This window comes from Notothenia rossii (genome assembly GCF_949606895.1).
Source record: "Notothenia rossii genome assembly, chromosome: 8".
NCBI classification, from domain to species: Eukaryota; Metazoa; Chordata; class Actinopteri; order Perciformes; family Nototheniidae; genus Notothenia; species Notothenia rossii.
The window spans coordinates 81967599-81989290 of NC_136906.1; the positions used below are offsets into that span (position 1 = coordinate 81967599).

General features: G+C 41.8%; 2 protein-coding genes across 2 annotated transcripts in view; both read left to right on the forward strand.

The window, feature by feature from the left end:
• LOC307016974 (NLR family CARD domain-containing protein 3-like) overlaps window positions 1-2421 on the forward strand; it is a 76003-nt gene extending 73582 nt beyond the window's left edge. Inside the window, exon 12 of the mRNA XM_079646377.1 lies at window positions 19-2421. Within this exon, the coding sequence (XP_079502503.1) occupies window positions 19-545 (527 nt within the window). The 3' untranslated portion in view covers window positions 546-2421. The remainder of the gene's footprint in view (window positions 1-18) is intronic.
• Window positions 2422-8176: 5755 nt separating this feature from the next.
• Window positions 8177-19880, forward strand: LOC307016980 (NLR family CARD domain-containing protein 3-like). Its single transcript, XM_079646391.1, has 9 exons — window positions 8177-8275; window positions 8399-8503; window positions 8699-8762; window positions 9051-9279; window positions 9359-11165; window positions 11252-11425; window positions 11579-11752; window positions 18733-18779; window positions 19139-19880. The coding sequence occupies exons 1-9, from the start codon at window positions 8208-8210 to the stop codon at window positions 19666-19668; spliced, it is 3198 nt and encodes a 1065-aa protein (XP_079502517.1). The 5' UTR covers window positions 8177-8207; the 3' UTR covers window positions 19669-19880.
• Window positions 19881-21692: the final 1812 nt, after the last annotated feature.

The window sequence follows — 21692 nt, forward strand, 5'->3', positions numbered from 1 at the left end:
GTCTGTGTCTCTCATCAGATTCCTGTGAACTCACCCTGGACTCAAACACAGTGTGCAGATACCTCAAACTGTCTGAGAACAACAGGACAGTGAGATGGATGAAAGAGAGGCAGCCATATCCTGATCATCCAGAGAGGTTTGACTGGCCTCAGCTGATGTGTAGAGAAGCTCTGACTGGTCTCTGTTACTGGGAGGTCGAGTGGAGAGGAGAGGTTCTCATATCAGTGACTTACAGAGGAATCAGGAGGAGAGGAGAGAGAGAGGACTGTGTGTTTGGAGAGAATGATCAGTCCTGGAGTCTGGACTGCTCTGCTGGTCGTTACTCTGTCTCTCACAATAACAGAGAAACACACATCTCCTCCTCCTCCTCCTCTGATAGATTAGCAGTGTATCTGGATCATCCTGCTGGCTCTCTCTCCTTCTACAGAGTCTGCTCTGACAGACTGATCCACATCCACACCCTCAGAACCACATTCACTGAACCTCTCTACGCTGGGTTTGGGGTCTGGTTGGATGACTCCTCAGTGTCTCTGTGTCCTCTGTAGGAGGAGACCACTTCCTTTCCTGGGGTGTAAACGTTGGTCTTTTAAATCGAGGCTTCATTATAGTTTACATTTGGCTCAGTGTTTGTGCCTCTTTAGTCAAGAGCGTTATTTTATTGCTCAAAATGGTGAAGTGAAGTGGTGTGAAGTATGAAATAACCAGCCTGTCCTCCTACAAAAAAGACCATATAGGCCGATTGCTCATGCCCTTTTTACGACCCAGAGACACGTTTTAAAGTGTATGTTGTTTCTCACACGACCACTAGAGCACCTCTAGTGGTCGTGTGAGAAACAACATGCTCCCGGCCCGTTCATTGCAAACGCTCCGGAGGGACGTTTATTCACAAATAACCCTCTCTGGAAAATCCTAAATTGTATAATAGTTTGGCCATTAAAATGCTTTTTGATTTGATTTCTGGCGAGAAGTGTATATTGTACTCTTATAATCCACGTCCAGTCGATGTGTAGGATCTATAGTTTGATAGATATTACGAAGATGATTTGAGGCCTCGCCAGGATAACGTGTATGCAGCTTCCATGTAAAGTTAGCGTGGGTGAAAACAGTTTTTCCGGTCCCAAAGTTTTCATAATAAAACCGGATATATTCCCCTCACTGTCAAATGATGACACAGTGATATCTGCATTACTCATCCACTAAAAAACATCTCTTTATCCTTGTTGATTCCACAATATTGATTGGTTTAAATTGTGTGCAATGCTTTTGTGTTTTTAACCTTCGATTCAGAGAAACAAATAGTTTTTTCGGAGTTTAGACACTACAGTTTCCGAAGACACTACACTACCCAGAATCCCCAGCTATCGTTGGGACTACAACATCCGCCTTGCTTCACAAAGCCCATGATTAATCATCAAGCCCTGTGATTGGATGTTGGATTGGCAGTGCAACAAGGTTACGCTGAGCGTCATAGCTCTATGAAATGGAATGGAACCACGGCAGATTAGATCCAGCAGATCCAGCCCCCGGGTCCCCCCCCCCCCCAGAACTACAAATGCTGGCTATTGTGTGTTTCGCAACATGTTCTATGGCACGTCTCTTTATAAGACATTTTCATATTTCCCACAATTAGAAGTTGCCAGTATTAAACTGTGTACACCCTGCAGGTTTAGGGGATATGAAACACAGTGGTTTTAACAAATTTAAAACATATAATTAATAAACGGGTGAATTAATATACCCACATGCCAGCTAAGGTCAGAGGAGCTTTATTTAACAGCTGCTCTTATGTCTGTGACCCCTCCTGTTGTTCATTGATAAGCCTGAAACATGCACTTGTCAAGGTTCAGAGGCACATTTTGCAAACATGGCAGTAGCCATCGATCGTCTTAAGATAAGATATACTTTATTGATCCCAAGTTGGGAAATGTTTTTGTTACAGCAGCATGTACTACTTTGTTCTACTCCACTATATTCAGAGGTTAACCTTGTATTTTTACTCCACTACATTTATTTTTGTTACTTTTCAGATTCTGATTAATGATGTGAAATATAAACAACCCTTAAATCAGACTTTAGTTACACCTGAGTCAAATTCAGGGAAGGTGATTGTCAAGTGCCAAAATAAACTATGCAATATATTGGAAGTTAAGTACTTTTTTCTTATTCAAAAGAAGACCTTAACTGAAAGTATTCTTTAATGTTTGAATAAAGCCTTATTAGTTTGTCTGTTTTGCTCATCCTCCTGTTCATATCTTTGGACGTCCTGCACTAAACTGTTTTAATGTAGAGATCACTACAGTATCTTCTTGATATGTTATACTCTATATGTCTATCATGCCTTCTACTTTCCCACAATTTTGTATGTATGCTACTCTTAATATTTAAATGTTTTCATCAAATAAAACATATTCAACAACAAAATGCAATAACGTGTTTTAACCACTAGGCGGTGCGGGTTAAAAACCAGTGGTGTAGTTAAAACATAATAATATCAAACATAATATGACTATTAACTTGATTGTGGAATTAAAACAGAACGGTAAAGGAAAGTAAAGTTTCAGTCTCTCGATTTGAAGCGTATGCATTGTACCATGAACCTGTATAGACCTGTAACAGTCAACTGCATGAGGAGTTGGAAAGATAGTAAATAATATCTTTAAAAACTACAAAAGAATCCCTTTCTATCAGCTGTGCACCGTTATGGTGTAAATATAACCTATCTACCGATTGGATCAAATATAAAAGTCAGCTGAGTTAGTGTTGATATTGCAAGGAGACGTATTGTGTGAAAAGAAATGGAAGATGTTGTTTAATTGCTGATATATTTATGATCCACATCAAGTTTTTCAGTTTTGGCGGCAGTTCTTACAGTTTGTCAAAAGGTCTTCTGATCAGGGCTCAATAAATAAATATCTACGGCAGATCTGTAATATGTAATGCAGCTGAACCGTGTATTAAAATGCCGTTATGTGATGACTTTCAAAGAGAAAAGCAAGAACACTCGGAATAAAGTATTATTTTATTTAAAACAAATGTTTTTCAGATTTCATATCGCATAAACACCATATCCCAACATGCATTGCGCCTAAAACAATCGATTTTTTAGCCTATCAAAACCTCTGAAAAAACAAAGGTGTCTCTCAGAATCGAAAGAGAAAAACCTATGGGAAAAACACAAAAGCATTGGACACAATTTAAACCAATAAATGTAAACTGATGTATTTCAGTTGATGAGTTCTGCAGATATCTCTGTTAAATCATTTGATCATTGGTTTTATTATGAAAACGTTGAGACCGGAAATACTGTTTTAAACCTGTAACTTCACATGGAGGCTGCCGCATACCTCAAAACATCTTCGTAATATCTATCAACCTATAGATCCTACATATCGACTGGACGTGGATTCTAAAAGTACAATATACACTTCTCGCTACAAATCTAATCAAAAAGCGTTTTAATGGAAAACTCTCCTACGGTTTAGGATTTTACAGAGAGGGTTATTTGTGAATAAATGACCATCTGTAACGTTTGCATTCAACGGGAGCACTAGAGGGCGAAAACTTTAAAACGTAATTATAGGACGTATTAAGTGCTTGAACAAACGGCCCATTTTGTCGTATGAGTTGGAGGACTTATCGGTATGAGCACAACCACGGCGGAACATCACTGCCAAAAGTCACCTGAGTGAGTCACGTGACTTTTGGCAGTAATATTCCGCCGTGAGAAGAAAAAGTTTTGTACTTGTAAACAAAAGTGATGTACTATGTACTGAATTTGTCTCTGAAACATGATTTATTAGAAAATTGTTATGTGTTTGTTTGATAGGTACGTTTTTTATTTGCAAAACTAAATTCATTAGTTTGTAGATGGTGTTTTGTATTTGCAAACCACACTGTGTTTGTTAGTGAATCATAAGGCATTTGTAAAACCTGTTTAGTTTGTTTGTGGAGTTATGGCAGGAAATTAGCTCCATAGTGGAGCACCAGACTGGGTGCAGGAATCGGACCAGGCCCACAGTGGAGGATTGTATATAAACTTCCCCTTTCCGTTATTAATCCTGCTGTTCTTAACAAATGTCCATTTTATAATCTTAGAGAGACTGTTTTCCGTGTCTTTACAGAGTGCAAGAGACTCACAAGTTACTATTATTTTTTAACATTGGTATTTAGTCTATTTAACTGAGAGAGTTTTTATCAGGGGGCTGCCTACAAAAAACTAAATGGACAAGTGGCAGCTCCTAAACTTCCTCTCAGGTGAGGCCAACATGACCGTCTGGAAAAAGAGAGAGGAGAACAGAGAAGGAGGCCAAGGCCATCTGTTGTAACTTGTTTTCTTTAAGGCAGTAAAACATTAGTTTATTTGATTCTTGATAGAGGTTCAAAGGTTTCACAGGAAATGCTTTTATTTTGAAGTGTAAGTATGTGTCCTCCTCTGACACCTTCCTGTTGTTATTAAAATTGAATACGAGCATGTGGAGTGCATTTTCTCTGTCTTCCACCGTTCTTGTTGGAAACTGTTTAAGGAATATAAAGTGAAAGTTCAGTTTGGATAAGACTTGGTTCTTCTAAGCTTCTATTACACAACACCATCTGGCTGGAGCTTAATTTAATAAACAGACACTGTTAATCAACCTTGGTGCTATAAAGACATTGTATGTTCAGTTGTTAACAATGAATTGTAATTTTTATTAGATTGCTTTTATTTATTATTTTTAGATAAATCAATTGTTTGCACAATGAAGCACTTTAATTGAAGTATATGTACATTTGTTAAATATGTTTAGTTTAGTTTAGTTGATGTATTTATAGTGTCGATGAACTGTCATAAAAACAGTAAATGGAGCAGCTTTAGCCGACATGGCTAATTTCCAGCTGTTGTCCCCGGCCAGATGGTAATAGACACCCTTAAAATTACAATATATCAACAGCTTTAGTTATAAGAAAATATATAAAATAAAATAAAAAGGAGGAAGACAAGTAGATACCGATGTGAGGATAAAAGAGAACAATAAACAACACACGTTACCATGGCTGGACAGGGACAGCAAATCGGCGCTGGCATTTAGACCCAGACCGGCCCAAATCCATAAAACAAACGAATAGTAGCGGTTCCTGACAAGAAGAATAACTCAGTATAATTTTAAAACGCTATTATTATTATCCTTTTTACGTACCAAGGGCAAACAAAACTAATACATACCACAAGTAAGTGTAACTATCAATCATTAGAAATTAGACCTTCAAACCCTCTCACAAAGCGAACAGTGACCGAGCACTAATAGGGGGGTCTGGGGGGGTATGCCCCCCCCCCAGAAGAAAAGTTTAAAAAATAACCCCTTAAATTATGACTTCTAGTGAATTTAGGGGGGGGGGACCCTATAGTGCCCTGCCTCCCTTTTCTATGACAACACAATAGAGATAGGACCAGATGAGTCTACAGGATGAGTCGACGGCATCTTTTTTATATACATTGAAGATTTCATTACATTTTTCCATCCTTTTTTTAATCACTGTAATTGTATTGCCTTTTTCATCTGTACACACGACACCTATTGCACGTCTGTCCGTCCTGGGAGAGGGATCCCTCTTCTGTTGCTCTCACAGAGGTTTCTTCCTACTTTCCACCGTTAATTGTGGGGTCTGTTTTGGGAGTTTTTCTTTGAGCGCTGCAATGGTCTAAGGATAGAGGATGTCGTACCTGTACACACTGTGAAGCCCTCTGAGACAAATTGTAATTTGTGATATTGGGCTATATAAATAAAATGTGATTGATTGATTGACGCACGCTATAGTGCCATATAGTGCCTAAGTGGCTGGTTTCTCAGAACCTCACATAGCACACAGAACTGAAGGAACACAGGCTTAACCAAAAATACTATCCACTGTCTTTATTTTTACACAAAGTAACTTATAATTATAACTGAAATAACTAAAATGAATGCTTGTTGTGGAGAGGGGCACTATGTCCAGCGTCCATTCCTCGGGGTAGGAGTTAGTGTGTGTGTGTGTGTGTGTGTGTGTGTGTGTGTGTGTGTGTGTGTGTGTGTGTGTGTGTGTGTGTGTGTGTGTGTGTGTGTGTGTGTGTGTGTGTGTGTGTGTGTGTGTGTGTGTGTGTGTGTGTGTGTGTGTGTGTGTGTGTGTGTGTGTGTCTGTGTGTCTGTGTGTCTGTGTGTCTGTTTGCATGTGTGAGTGTAGTCGGGGGGCTTTGGGAGAGTCAAAAAGGATGCATGTGACCTCTTTGGATGAATCCTTTAAAAGGCAAGTGATGGCATCCTGTCAAAGAGAGGGTGAAGTTCAGGATTTAAGAAAACAGAGCTGGCTAATTACAATGAGAATTTTCTTAATCATTTTATTGAGTTAATCTCACCTTATTAAGCTACAAAAGCATCTTTCTCAATAAGTCACTCTTCTCAGCAACCCTATCAATGACCACGTCGGAGTCCAATGCCATGAGGATGTCTTTCTCAGTGGCCATCAACAAAAAAGTCTCCAGCTTGTTCTCTGACCGACTGCTTCTGAGTCGGCTCTTTATGAACTTGAGCGTTGAAAATGTTCTTTCACAGGCCACCTGAGTTAGGGAAAGGGTCAGCAGGAACTTAAATGCAAGCCCAAGGACATGATAAGCACCTGACAACATGTTGAACCGCCTGAGTATCTCATAGCAGCACAGTGGGAAATTTTTTGCAGGAGGAGCTGCTTTTATGCACAATTTCAGTCTCCTCTTCCTTTCCTTCTGATCCATCTTCCACCGTTCTGGTCTTATATTCTTCCACATGTGATGCTTTAAGCCTGTCCCACTGTCCGGCTCTGACTGCTGGGAGTCCCAGCAGCTTCTACTGAAGCCAGTCCCAACTCGGGGGACTTCCGGCCGGGGACTTCGGGTGGCAGTATACGCCGTGAAGTTATTTGCAGCCTGCCAGTAAACCCAAAGCAGAAGAAGAACAAGTGACGTCAGCGACTTCATTTACCTAATCCTCCCTCAGGGAACTTATTCCGGTGTGAACGCGATCTGTACTTAGTTCATGAGAACTACAGAGTTCACATGAACTAAGTTCTGATGAACCTTTGTGGGAAAAGTACTGCGGTGTGAATGCGCCTAATGTGATCCACACTGTTGCTTCATCACATGTCAGGACAGATTGTTTATGTATTATACTGTGAGTTACCACCATCTAGTGGACAGTTAGTAGAACTACATCACCTCTCACACGGTTTATGATACCTGTTACACCGGTTTTCACGTGACTCTGAAGTGTTTTTAATCTTTGGAGTTATCAGGGTGTGACGGTGTCCTCGGATCAGATGCATGCAGACACAGGACGGCAGAGGAACACATGAGCAGAGTGTCCTCCACACATGAAGCTGCAGAGTGTCTGGAAGTGGACTTGAAGTGAGTTCAGCAGGTGAGAATCCTCCCAGACGAATCTGTTCCATCATCAGGATCACTCTGATCACATTGTGCTGTGTCACTGTTTACCTGGACAGGTCACATGACTCTTGATGCTGATTCTTAATATCTGTTTGAAGTAGTACAGTGTGTATAATGTCTCTCTTAAAGTCAAAGAGTTAAAGTAGAGTGATTTTAGAAAGATTCAGTCAGTGTTTCTTTAGTAGAAAGAGCAGCAGTTTGATTGTTTTCTTAGATCACATCATCAGTAAAGAATGCAGGACGTGTCTAAACCTGTCCGAGTTACGGTTCACGTAACTGAGGTGTTTTCATTTTTTAACTCTTAACACTCTGAAGTTAAGTGCATGGATGAAGTGTGAAGGGCTAAGAGACAGCCACCTTCAAACACTGACACTGACCTGGTTTCACTGGAGAGCTTTTAGCACAGGTCAGCTCTCAATAGGTTTACATTCAGGTCTGCTGTTATCAGTATTTAAACATTCTGACATCAACATCATTACCAGCAGCATTTAAGTGTGCAGTATTCAGTAATCAGTGTTTGTATTTCTATCAGGATCAAACATTGGAAACCTGGACCTGGACCCAGCTGTGTGTCTAAGAGTCTGTGTGTCTGGATCCTATTGAGTTGAAAGATGGACACCACTCTGATTCAAAGTAACACATTATCGAAATTGTTGTTATTCGTATTAAAAAATTAGAGATCAGCATTTTAACAGAATATCAGCGTACCTTTGCATTAATCAGTGTTTCTGATTCTATCAGGATCCAACATGAGGAAACTGGACCAAGCTGTGTTTCCATGAAGAGTGACCGGTCTATGGGTAACCCTATTTATTTTAGAGATGAAAAGCATTCTGAATTTTCATGGTAAGAATTTAAACTAGACGTTCTCCCTTGTTGTGATCAGTATCAAAACGTTAAAATAACCAAACAAATGTTGGCAGAACTTTAGTATACACTTGTATTGATCAGTGTTTGTGTTTCTATCAGGATCAAACATGAGCAACCTGGACCCAGCTGTGTGTCCATGAAGAGTGACTGGTCTATGGGCAAACCTATTGATTTTAGAGATGGAAAGCAAGCTGTTAGTCTGAGGTAAGAATTCAACTGGAAGTTATTTTTGTTTGCGATTAAAATCTTTTGAAGTATAACATTATTCTCAGCAGCGTTTTATCTCCATCATATTCATCAGTGTTTGTGGTTCTATCAGGAATCGTATGTCCTGTTTGAAGAAGGATCCACTAACAGCACATGTAATTCTGTATATGTTGAAAATCATTATCTTCACAGAGTTCCTCGACAGAGATCAGAGGTTCACATTAATCAGTCTGTCCAGCTGGACTCCGTATTCATGGTGCGTAAAAGTATAAACACGACAAAACTTGCTATCTACAGTACACACTAAATTCATTAACTAATAAAATAGAAAACATCAACTGGTTGCCTTTTTGTTTACTTCCAAGCATATTTCCTGGTGCTCAAACATTTTCAACAATTTCCAAAAGAAGAATCACACTCAGTAGTGAAGCAGCATTGTGATCCAGAGTCCAGGCTGCAGTCTGCAGATAGTCAGGCTTTCTGTCTCACACATGATCTGATGTTGACTTCTACCAGTTCAACTCTACAACCTATTCTGTTCCAGCTGCTCCAGGGAAACATTGTCAGATTTGTGGAGGACGAGCTGAAGAAGATCCAGAGAGTCCTGAGTTCAGATTACACAGAAGGCTTAGAGAGTCAGAGGGAGGATGAAGAGGTGTTGGAAGGTGAGGATGAAGAGCAGAGGAGGAGCAGCAGAGAGGCATTTCTGAACATCTCTCTGCACTTCCTGAGGAGCATGAAGCAGGAGGAGCTGGCTGACCGGCTGCAGAGCAGTAAGAGGGTTTAACACATTAAACATGGAATTGGGAAAACATCCTCTCTTTAATTTAATCAATGATTTACTCTTTCCAGGAACCATTGCTGCAGCGTGTCAGCGTGAACTCAAATCCACCCTGAAGGAGAGGTTCCAGTGTGTGTTTGAGGGCATTGCTAAAGCAGGAAACCCAACCCTTCTGAACCAGATCTACACAGAGCTCTACATCACAGAGGGGGGGTCTGCAGAGGTCAATGGTGAACATGAGGTCAGACAGATTGAAAGAGCATCCAGGAAACCACACAGACCAGAAACAACCATCAGACAAGAAGACCTCTTTAAAGCCTCACCTGGAAGAGATGCACCAATCAGAGCAGTGCTGACAAAGGGCGTGGCTGGCATTGGGAAAACAGTCTTAACACAGAAGTTCACTCTGGACTGGGCTGAAGGCAAAGCCAACCAGGACATCCAGTTCATATTTCCATTCACCTTCAGAGAGCTGAATGTGGTGAGAGAGAACAAGTACAGCTTGGTGGAACTTGTTCATCACTTCTTCTCTGAAACCAGAGACGCAGGAATCTGCAGGTTTGATCAGTTCCCGGTTGTGTTCATCTTTGACGGTCTGGATGAGAGTCGACTTCCTCTGGACTTCCTCAACACTGAGGTCCTGACTGATGTCACAGAGTCCACCTCAGTGGATGTGCTGCTGACAAACCTCATCAGGGGGAAGCTGCTTCCCTCTGCTCGCCTCTGGATAACCACACGACCTGCAGCAGCCAATCAGATCCCTCCTGAGTGTGTGGACATGGTGACAGAGGTCCGAGGGTTCACTGACCCACAGAAGGAGGAGTACTTCAGGAAGAGATTCAGAGATCAGAAGCAGGCCGGCACCATCATCTCCCACATCAAGACCTCACGAAGCCTCCACATCATGTGCCACATCCCAGTCTTCTGCTGGATCTCTGCTTCAGTTCTGGAGGAGGTGTTGAAAACCAGAGAGGGGGCAGAGCTGCCCAAGACCCTGACTGAGATGTACATCCACTTCCTGGTGGTTCAGTCCAAAGTGAAGAACATCAAGTATGATGGAGGAGCTGAGACAGATCCACACTGGAGTCCAGAGAGCAGGAAGATGATGGAGGCTCTGGGGAAACTGGGTTTTGAGCAGCTGCAGAAAGGCAACCTGATCTTCTATGAGTCCGACCTGACAGAGTGTGGCATCGATATCAGAGCAGCCTCAGTGTACTCAGGAGTGTTCACACAGGTCTTTAGAGAGGAGAGAGGACTGTACCAGAGGGACAAGGTGTTCTGCTTCGTCCATCTGAGCATTCAGGAGTTTCTGGCTGCTCTTCATGTCCATCTGACCTTCATCACCTCTGGAGTCAACCTGCTGGCAGAAGAACCAACAACCTCCTGGCTGCCTAAAGTCTTCAGACCCAAACCTAAACTGACACATCTCTACCAGAGTGCTGTGGACCAGGCCTTACAGAGTCCAAACGGACACCTGGACTTGTTCCTCCGCTTCCTCCTGGGTCTTTCACTGCAGACCAATCAGACCTTATTACATGACCTGCTGACACAAACAGGAAGTAGCTCACAGACCAACCAGAAAACAGTGAAATACATCAAGAAAAAGATTGAAGAGACGCCCTCTGCAGAGCAAAGCATCAACCTGTTCCACTGTCTGAATGAACTGAATGATCGTTCTCTAGTGGAGCAGATCCAATGGTACCTGAGTTCAGGAAGTCTCTCCTCAGATAATCTGTCTCCTGCTCTGTGGTCAGCTCTGGGCTTCATTTTACTGTCATCAGGAGAAGATCTGGACGTGTTTGACCTGAAGAGATACTCTGCTTCAGAGGAGGCTCTTCTGAGGCTGCTGCCAGTGGTCAAAGCCTCCAGGAAAGCTCTGTAAGTGGAGATAAAACTACTTTAACTAGGAACAGGTTGAGACATGAAAATATAACTCTTTGTGTTCACTGCTGATCTTTCCCCAGGCTGAGTGACTGCAACCTGTCAGAGAGAAGCTGTGCAGCTCTGTCCTCAGTCCTCAGCTCCCAGTCCTCTAGTCTGAGAGATCTGGACCTGAGTAACAACGACCTGCAGGATTCAGGAGTGAAGCTGCTGTCTGCTGGACTGGAGATTCCACTCTGTGAACTGGAGACTCTCAGGTCAGAGTTCAGCTTTTTATTTTCAAGCAATTTAACTTTTGATTATTTGTATACAGCTTTGGTTCATGCTAATGATGATGGTCAACCCGCTTATGATTTTCCCGCTGACGTGACTTTGAAGAACACTGAGTTTACTGTATTCCCTGGTTCCAGTCTGTCAGGCTGTCTGGTCTCAGAGGAAGGCTGTGTTTCTCTGGCTTCAGCTCTGAGCTCCAACCCCTCCCATCTGAGAGAGCTGGACCTGAGCTACAATCATCCAGGAGCCTCAGGAGAGAAGCTGCTGTCTGCTGGACTGGAGGATCCACTCTGGAGACTGGAGACTCTCAGGTATGGACACACTGACTGCAGGTTCCTCATATCTTTGAGGGAGTTAGCCTGATTTAGGAAACAAATTCATCTGTAAGAGTCGCTGAGGGCTGATAATTTATTCCGGGAAATGACTCTGACCTACTAATTGACCTAACCGAAGTTATCAATCAATCAATCAATGTTTATTTATATAGCCCAATATCACAAATGTTACATTTGTCTCAGTGGACTTCACAGTTTGTACTGAATATCAGTATGACAATACGACACCCTCTATCCTTAGACCCTCACATCGTACAAGGAAAAACTTCCAGAGAAAACCCACAGTTTAAAGGGAAACATGGAGAAACCTCAGGGAGAGCAACAGAGGAGGGATCCCTCTCCCAGGGCGGACAGACGTGCAATAGATGCCGTGTGTAAATTGAAAAGATAATAAATGTGCAACATAGGTAGTCCAAATGTTTGGAAATGCATGTGTGTATAATAGGAAGATCAATCCATGAGGATATCCATCCAGGACTTATGATCCAGGACCACAGCCAAGACTCAAGATCCAGGACTCGCGATCCATGACACAGGACCGCAGGATCATCCATGACTCCGGATCCCGGCGTATATTGACACCAAAAAAAAAAGACATTTGGGGAAGCTGGGTTAATCGGAACATGAGAGTACACAGGTATAGACAGAGAGAAGGAAGAAGTAAGATGTCCCCCGACAAACTAAGCCTATATCAGCAAAACTAGGGGCTGAATCTAATCAGCCCTAACTATAAGCTTTATCAAAAAGGAAGGTCTTAAGCGCACTCTTAAAAACGGATAGGGTGTCTGCCGTCCGAACACAAACTGGAAGCTGATTCCACAAAAGTGGAGCTTGATAAGAAAAGGCTCTGGCTCCCATTGTACTTTTAGAGACTCTAGGAACAACCAACAACCCTGCATTCTTGGAACGCAATGCCCTAGTAGGACAGTAGGGTATAATGAGTTCTTTAAGGTAAGATGGCGCCTGCCCATTAAGGGCTTTGTAGGCGAGAAGAAGAATTTTAAATTCTATCCTGTGTTCTATAGGGAGCCAGTGTAAGGCAGCCAGAACAGGAGTAATGTGGTCCCTTTTCCTAACTCTGGTTAGTACACGAGCTGCAGCATTTTGAATCAGCTGAAGCGACTTGACTGACTTCTTGGTACAACCTGATTATAAGGAGTTACTATAATCCAGCCTTGAAGTAACAAATGCATGGACTAGTTTCTCTGCATCGTTTTGAGGCAAGATATGCCTGATTTTTGCAATGTTACGTAGATGGAAGTAGGCGGTCCTTGAAATTGATTTTATGTGGGTGTTAAAGGATAAATCCTGATCAAATATAACACCAAGATTCCTTACAGTCTCACTGGAGGCCAAATTAATGCCATCCATAGTTAATATATCTTTAGATAATTTGTTTCGTAGATTCTTCGGGCCAAGTACAATAACTTCAGTTTTGGTCGTGTTTAACATAAAAAAATGTAAGGTCATCCACGTTTTTAAGTCCTTGAGGCAGTCTTGAATTTTATTTAGATGATTAATTTCATCAGGCTTGATTGATAAATATAGTTGAGTATCATCCGCATAACAATGAAAGTTTACAGAATGATTCCTTATAATATTGCCTAACGGAAGCATATATAGTGTGAACAAAATAGGTCCAAGCACTGAGCCCTGTGGCACTCCATGGCTAACTTTGGTTTGCATGGAAGATTCATCGTTGACACGTACAAACTGAGAGCGTTCAGATAGATAGGACCTAAACCAGCCTAAAGCAGTTCCCTGTATGCCAACTAAGTGCTCTAGTCTTTGCAATAGGATATCATGGTCGATAGTATCAAATGCAGCACTAAGATCGAGCAAGACAAGAATAGAGACAAGTCCCTTGTCAGAGGCTATTAGAATGTCATTTGTGACTTTAACCAGAGCTGTCTCTGTGCTATGTTGTGTTCTAAAGCCAGACTGAACATCTTCAAATAAATCATAGTTTTTTAAGTAATCACACAGCTGTTTTGCGACTGCTTTCTCAAGAATCTTTGAGAGGAACGGAAGATTAGAAATAGGTCTATAGTTGGCTAAAACCTCTGGATCGAGGTTGTGCTTTTTAAGAAGCGGTTTTATCACTGCTACTTTGAATGATTTTGGAACATAGCCTGATAATAAAGACATATTCATAATATTTAATAAAGAAGTGCTAATTAATGGAAAAACTTCTTTTAACAGCTTAGTTGGAATCGGGTCTAAGATACACGTTGATGGTTTAGAAGAGAGAATCATTGAATTTAATTGTTCAAGGTTTATGGCTGAAAAGCATTCTAGTTTACTATCTAGTGTAATATTATTAGAACTTACGTTTCCGGGAGCTGTTGATAACACTATACTGGTCAAAGGCAAGAGGTCATTGATTTTGTTTCTAAGAGTAACAATGTTATCGTTAAAAAAGCACATCAAATCATTACTACTGAGTGCTATGGGAATAGAAGGCTCAGTCGAGCTGTGGCTCTCTGTCAGCCTGGCTACAGTGCTGAAAAGAAATCTTGCATTATTCTTATTCTCATCTATTAATGAAGAGTAGTATGCTGCTCTCGCTTTACGCAGTGCTTTCTTATATTCATTGAGAGTAATATGCCAACTTAAACCAGATTCTTCAAGTTTAGTGGAACGCCATATCCTTTCAAGTTGTCTCGACTTTTGCTTTATTTTGCGGGTTTGGGCATTATGCCATGGAGCTAATCTATGTTGTTTTATTTTCTTCTTTTTCAAAGGAGCAACAGAGTCTAATTTTATTCGCAGCGCATCTGTAGCACTATCAACAACATGATCAATTTGGGGTGGTGTACATTTTGTATAAGTTTCCTCCCCTACATGCAGACATGCTATCGAGTTAAGTATTGGTGGAATCTCTTCCTTAAATGTGGCTATAGCACTAACAGATAGGTTTCTGCTGCAGGAGCTTTTGGCTAATGCTTTGTAGTCTAGTAACAGCACTTCAAAAGTTACTAAGAAATGGTCGGATAAAGCAGGATTATGCGGTTCGACTAATAGTTGCTCAATTTCAATACCATAAGTCAGAACAAGGTCAAGAGTGTGATTATAGCAGTGGGTTGGTTTATTTACACTCTGACAGAAACCAACAGAATCTAATATAGAGTTAAATGCAACAGTAAGGCTATTTTTATCATCGTCAACATGAATATTAAAGTCTCCTACGATAATTACTTTATCTGTTTTAAGAACCAAAGCTGATAAAAACACAGAGAATTCTGATAAGAATTCTGAATAAGGACCTGGTGCACGGTACACTGTAACAAATAAGATTGGCTGCAAAGTTTTCCAGGTCGGATGTGTAAGACTAAAAACGAGGCTTTCAAAGGAGGTATAATTACATTTTTGTTTAGTATTGATAAGTAAACTTGAGTCAAAGATTGCTGCAACTCCACCTCCTCGGCCCGTGCCTCGGGCAATATGAGTATTGATATGGCTGGGTGGAGTGGCCTCATTTATGCTGACATATTCTTCATGTCTCAACCAAGTTTCAGTGAGACAGCATATATCAATATTATAATCTGATATTAAATCATTTACCAGTATTGCTTTAGATGCTAGAGATCTTATGTTTAAGAGACCACATGTAATCTTCCTGTTTTGTTGCACTGTAGTAGTTGTTACATTTACCTTTATTAGGTTATTATGTATGACACCTCTATTAGGTTTTACCTTAAATTGTCCTTGGGCAGACACACACACCGTTAATATTGGGTATTTTATTGGGGTCGGGATTCCTATGGATGACTGCCTAGGAGAGAGCGCAGAGAAGCGTGTAAGACTGCGACTCTGCCTCCTGGTCTCAACTCCAGTTTGTCATGGATTAAGTCCACAGAGCCCTGAAATGTTTGCCGAAATGAGATTTGCACCTTCCAAAGTAGGATGAATGCCGTCTCTCTTAATCAGACCAGGTTTTCCCCAGAAGGCTGTCCAATTATTCACGAAGCCCACATTGTTTGCTGAGCACCACCGAGACAACCAGCGCTGAAATGATGACATGCGGCTATACATGTCATCATTGATCAGATTGGGGAGGGGACCAGAGAAGATTACGGTGTCCAACATTGTTTTAGCATAACTACACACCGACGCCACTTTAAGTTTGGTGCATTCTGATTGGCGTAAACGAACATCATTACCACCGACGTGAATAATAATCCTACTGTATTTACGTTTATTTTTAGCCAGCAGTTTAAGATGCGCCTCAACGTCGCTCGCTCTGGCCCCCGGAATGCATGTGACTGTGGACGCTTTGGTCTCTAAATTCACGTGTCTCATAATAGAGCTACCAATAACCAGAGTTGGCTTCTCAGCGGGTGTCTCGCTGAGTGGGGAATATCTGTTAGATACGTGAACGGGTTGGTGGGGACCTGCGGGTTTCGCGTTATGCCCCTTCTGAACAGTCACCCAGTCTCCCTGCTGCTCGGGAGTTGCCGGGGGACGGCTAAGAGGAAGTACCTTTTGCCGGTCCGCACCGGCTAACATGAGCTTTACTGTAGCTGAGTTATTTTCTAAGATGCGGAGCCGGGCTTCTGTGGCTATGATTCCCGCCTTCAACCTAACAACTATACTACATTTAACACTTGTATCGGTACCAGTAAAGGAGGTCGGGAAGTAACCAAACATGAGACAGGTAGAGCAGGAAATAGCACCCGAGGGTGGGGAAAGAGCCATGGCTAGCTATCAAGCTAAAGTAGCTACCGTTAGCAAACCCGAAAAGAGTGTAGGCAACTGTGGAGTTACAGTCGCTAAGAGAAGGAGAGTTTGTGAGTGCTTAAGCTGTAGTAACATGGGATTACAACGTCAGAAAGTTGCCGTGATCAAGAGTTTTAAAACGATCGATTAAGTTAAGATAATAAGCTATCAGCAACAGAACAGGCACACGGGATACCCGGAGATGACAACAACAACCGGAAGTTACAACATGCTTACCGCAATAGTGGTCCGTGTAAGAATTATTCTCCTTCCTTATTGAGTCTATGTCAGTTTACTGCTTGGCTCAGATCCACCAACGTCAGCAAGATCTCACCTCTACTAACTCCTGAAGAACCAGGTTCAATGAACTGCTGTTTCAATTCAGACAACTCTCTAAATCTGTTTAAGCGATCCCGAAGGATTTTGATATCAGTAATGAGGTGTGGCCCTACCTAAGAGTGAGTGTGGCAGGGTGCCATCTTACCTTTGAAGCAGGAGAGGAGAGCGCAGATGTCTTTAAGTTGTCCCAGTCCAAAAGGTGGGATCAGTTTATTTGAAGACAAATAGGTCCAAACTAACACAGGGTTTTTACCTTCTCTCTTTACAACAGTATACTCATACTGAACCTATAATGCTGTGATCATGTTCTAATATGAAACCTTAATTCACAGTTTGACATTTATTACCATCATTTGTAACTTCAACTGCCCAATTCAGTTCAGATTTAAAAATCTCCCGATAGAATTTAGAGGCATTTCCTCATAAAAGACCGGTGTTAATAAAAAGCACATTCAACTTTTCATTCACCAAAACAGTTCATTTTCTCATTTCGACATTCGTATACTTCAACCTGTCCCGCATGAATTCGGAGGGCCTTTCCTCACAGGTCGCAGGGTACTAACTTTCAACAAACATCAATTCATTCCACTCATTTACAAAGAAAATTCACTCAGCTTTCAATCAAGAGATATTTACCAAGTTTGAGAGAACCTTACCGAGAGCTATTAACCCAGCTCTGAGGGACAGAGCTTTTACCGGGAGAGAGTATACCAGGGGAACCCCCCCCCCCCCTCTCTCTCTCTCTCTCTCTCTCTTGCTTGCTCCCTCTCTCTCTCTCTCTCTCTCTCTCTCTCTCTCTCTCTCTCTCTCTCTTGCTTGCTCCCTCTCCCCCAGTGTCTTTATGCTCAACAACAGGATATAAAAACCTAAGACACCTCCTCCACACCCATATTTGTGGAAACTGGGCATGGCCTCTGATGTACAGGACTGGACATGACCAGACAGATTCTATTGGCTATGGCATGAGACACACCTTCCCATGTTTGTGTAAAAAAGGACATGACCAGACATATTATATGGCTATGACATAACCACCTTTTTGGGGCCTCAGTGTGTTTCTCCTTAAGTCAGGAGCCCCCCTCCCTGTGTACTGCTGTGAGAGGAGAGGGAAGAAACGGCCTACTCCCTTATCAGTGACACTCATAAACCATTACAGGCCTTACACTCAATTTAACAAACCACTAAACTTTTGTTTATACTGTAAATATAGAAAAACCTAAAATATGAAGCATTTTCATTGTGGGTTATACAAGAACATAATTGATTATATTTGATTATAACTAACTCTCGTTTTAAGTATTCAACATACTATGAAGATCTCAACACCCTCTTTTTAAAACGTAAAGTTATCAAAACAGCAACAACTAAAATTGTAAGCATACATACATATTCAAAAACCATCAAGAAGCATTCTCATCATGGGTTTATACAAGAATATGATTGATCATTTTTGATTTATATTTAACTTTCGTTTTAAGTATTCACTTGAGACTATGATCTCAACAGATCCCTTCAAATTGTATTACATGGAAACAACCATTCAGGGTTAGGAGATCCGACTCTGAGCAGGTTCAGTCTACGCTGCTGAGGGGGGTTGTGTACCTGACGGTGGCAGTGACAATCGACCTTGGTGCTATAAAGACATTGTATGTTCAGTTGTTAATGAGGAATTGCACTTTTTATTATATTGTTTTTATTTATTATTTTAAATGAATACATTGTTTGCATAATGAAGCACTTTAATTGAAGTAGATGTACATTTGTTAAATACGTAAACGTGTTTTTGCAAAAGTCAAAACTAAAGGTCTTCTTCTACAGACTGAGCTCTGCTTCAGGCTGAACAGCAGCTAGGACTCCTGTTGGATAGAAAATCATCCTGACTGTGTTTCTCCCTCCAGGCTGGACCATGGTGGAGAGCAGAGGTTGAAACCAGGTGTGACGAAGTGTAAGTGTGGATCAGTCAGCTTCTCTCTAGAGACAGATGATGGAGGTGGTATTTATTCATTACATCACATGACATGTTACTTGTTAGACGCTTTTATCCAAAGCGAATTCCATACTCAACACTGTGGGCAATCCCCACAGGAGCACTTTGGGGTGAAGTGTCTCAGGGACACAACGACATGCTGACTGCAGTGGGGTTTGAACCTGTGACCCCCTGATCCCAACACCAACGCACTAACCCACTGCGCCACACGCCATTAGAACATGACTGATCTTGAAGCTTTAGAGAAAGGACCACTAACAGAGAGTAAAGCCTTCAGGTGAGTCTGATGATAAACTGCTGTCTGTGTCTCTCATCAGATTCCTGTGAACTCACCCTGGACTCAAACACAGTGAGCAGAGAACTCAAACTGTCTGAGAACAACAGGACAGTGAGATGGATGAAAAAGGAGCAGCCATATCCTGATCATCCAGAGAGGTTTGAGTCCTGGTCTCAGCTGATGTGTAGAGAAGCTCTGACTGGTCTCTGTTACTGGGAGGTTGAGTGGAGAGGAGGGGTTCTCATATCAGTGACTTACAGAGGAATCAGGAGGAGAGGAGGCAGTGAGGACTGTTTGTTTGGAGGGAATGATCAGTCCTGGAGTCTGGTCTGCTCTGGTGGAGGTTACTATGTCTGGCACAATAACAGAGAAACACGCTTCTCCTCCTCCTCCTCCTCTGGTAGAGTAGCAGTGTATCTGGATCACCCTGCTGGCTCTCTCTCCTTCTACAGAGTCTGCTCTGACAGACTGATCCACATCCACACCCTCAGAACCACATTCACTGAACCTCTCTACGCTGGGTTTGGGCTCTGGTTGGATGACTCCTTGGTGTCTCTGTGTCCTCTGTAGGAGGAGACCTCTTCCTGTCCTGGGGTGTAAACGTTGGTGTTTTAAATCGAGGCTTCACTATAGTTAACATTTGGCTCAGTGTTTGTGCCTTTTTAGTCAAGAGTGTGTAAATAACAAAGTTTGCTTCGAGCAACATGTAGCTGCTAATGTATTTGCCGATTGTAACTGAATTTAATAAAGGTTTGCAGAAAAGATTGCATTAATATGAAAAATGTGATCTTTGTGTTCTTGAACTTCATGGAGTTAACTGTTTGATATAAGAATGCAGAATATTGGCCCAACAGTGCCTCACACGGGGAACCAACCTGATTTGGTTACAGCAGCTAAAAAAGGCCTTCAAATGGCTCTCAGACGTAAATACCCAAATAGCTAATATTTACATTGCTCAATGTGAATTAATTTCCATGAAATCATGTCATGGGGGACCACCCTTTGAGAAAGGAAAATGTTTGATAATAATTATTAATAATAATCAATAATAATAATAATAATACATATTTCATAATTTCATAAATAATGAAATCATTCCCTCCAACCCACAGTTATCATTGAAAAGCAAGTAAAGGCTGAAATATATAGCATCTCATTTCTCAAAAATACTACGTGAGCTGATCCCCGCTGGAGGAGCTTAACGCTATAAACAAACTGCATGGCTTTTCCTTTATTTTGTGCTTTTACCACCAAACTCATTTCTATGCTTGATGCGCACCGAGACTTTTTCACTTCAGTCCTGAATCAAGACCTCATTGAGAATCCCTAAAAACAAAATAGATGATATGCCTGAGTTTTGCAGTTTATTTTTGTATCCATTAAAAAATGGTCCTGAACTTCCAGCCAGGTGCAGCGTCTCTAAACATGGATAAAGAGAGGGGTGCAAAGTGAGGGTCCCCTGGGTGGGCTTCTTTGTGACCAAAACAATGATAGCATTTGTAAAATAATTGGGTATATAAGATTGATTCATATCATGTGAGGAATCTAATCCTGGACATTTATATCTGGTCATTGATGCAAACATCAGGTTCTAACTGTGTGTGGTGTGACAGCCAGTCGAGGTTACGTCTGCATCAAGAAGCAGTAATTATTCATATCAGCTGCAAGGGACATCTCTGAAGAGGTCAGAAAACACCAATGAGTTCAGGTCTGACTCACGAGATGTGATACCACTTAGTTTGATGGAAATACAGATATGATGACGGGAGCCTGGAGACTGAGAGGATTATTAGCTTTTCCTGAAGTGGAATTAACAAAAGGACACTATCGGTTCAGGGTTGGAACATAACCTGAACGTAATATTGTGGAAGAAAGGAGCAGGAGCCTCCAGCAGACCCCCCCGACGGTTCCCTCGTCCCTCCCGGCCATCAGAGTCGAACCCGCAGTTCGGAGGAACCGAACGCCAGATTACCGGCACGAGGCCGGGCCGGCAGAGGCCCTCCGATGGCGGGTCATGTTTGCCATTCGATCTGTGACATCCATAAAAAAGGGGTGAAAATGAAAAAATGTATCCCAAAATAGTGCCTCATAATGCGGGTAGAGTCCCCTGCCAACTCCCCTTGCATTCCTCCAGACTCAGAAAAAGTTTAAGTCAACTTTTTGGAGAATCATAGAAAATGGATGAAAATGAAAAAATGTATCCCAAAATAGTGCCTCATAATGCGGGTAGAGTCCCATCAAACTCCCCTTGCATTCCTCCAGAGGTCATTTAAAAAACGTAAAGTTTGTTAAGAACCATGCTGGGGGGTCTCCGAGGCAACAAATGTGTCCGGGAAACTCAAAGTTTGCAACCACGACAGAGTGTGTTTGCTCCACAAGTGGTATTCAAGCCAGAATGCAGTTGGGGTGTATGTACAAAAATAATGTGTCCGAAAAGGCTTCTCTTAATGCGGCTACAGTTTCCTGAAAGCTCGCCTTGCATTCCTCCACTCTCACAAAGTAACACTTTACTTTTTGGAGAACCGTACAAAATGGCTAAAAGTGTTGAAATGTATCCGAAAATAGTGCCTCATGAGGCGGATAGAGTCCCCTGG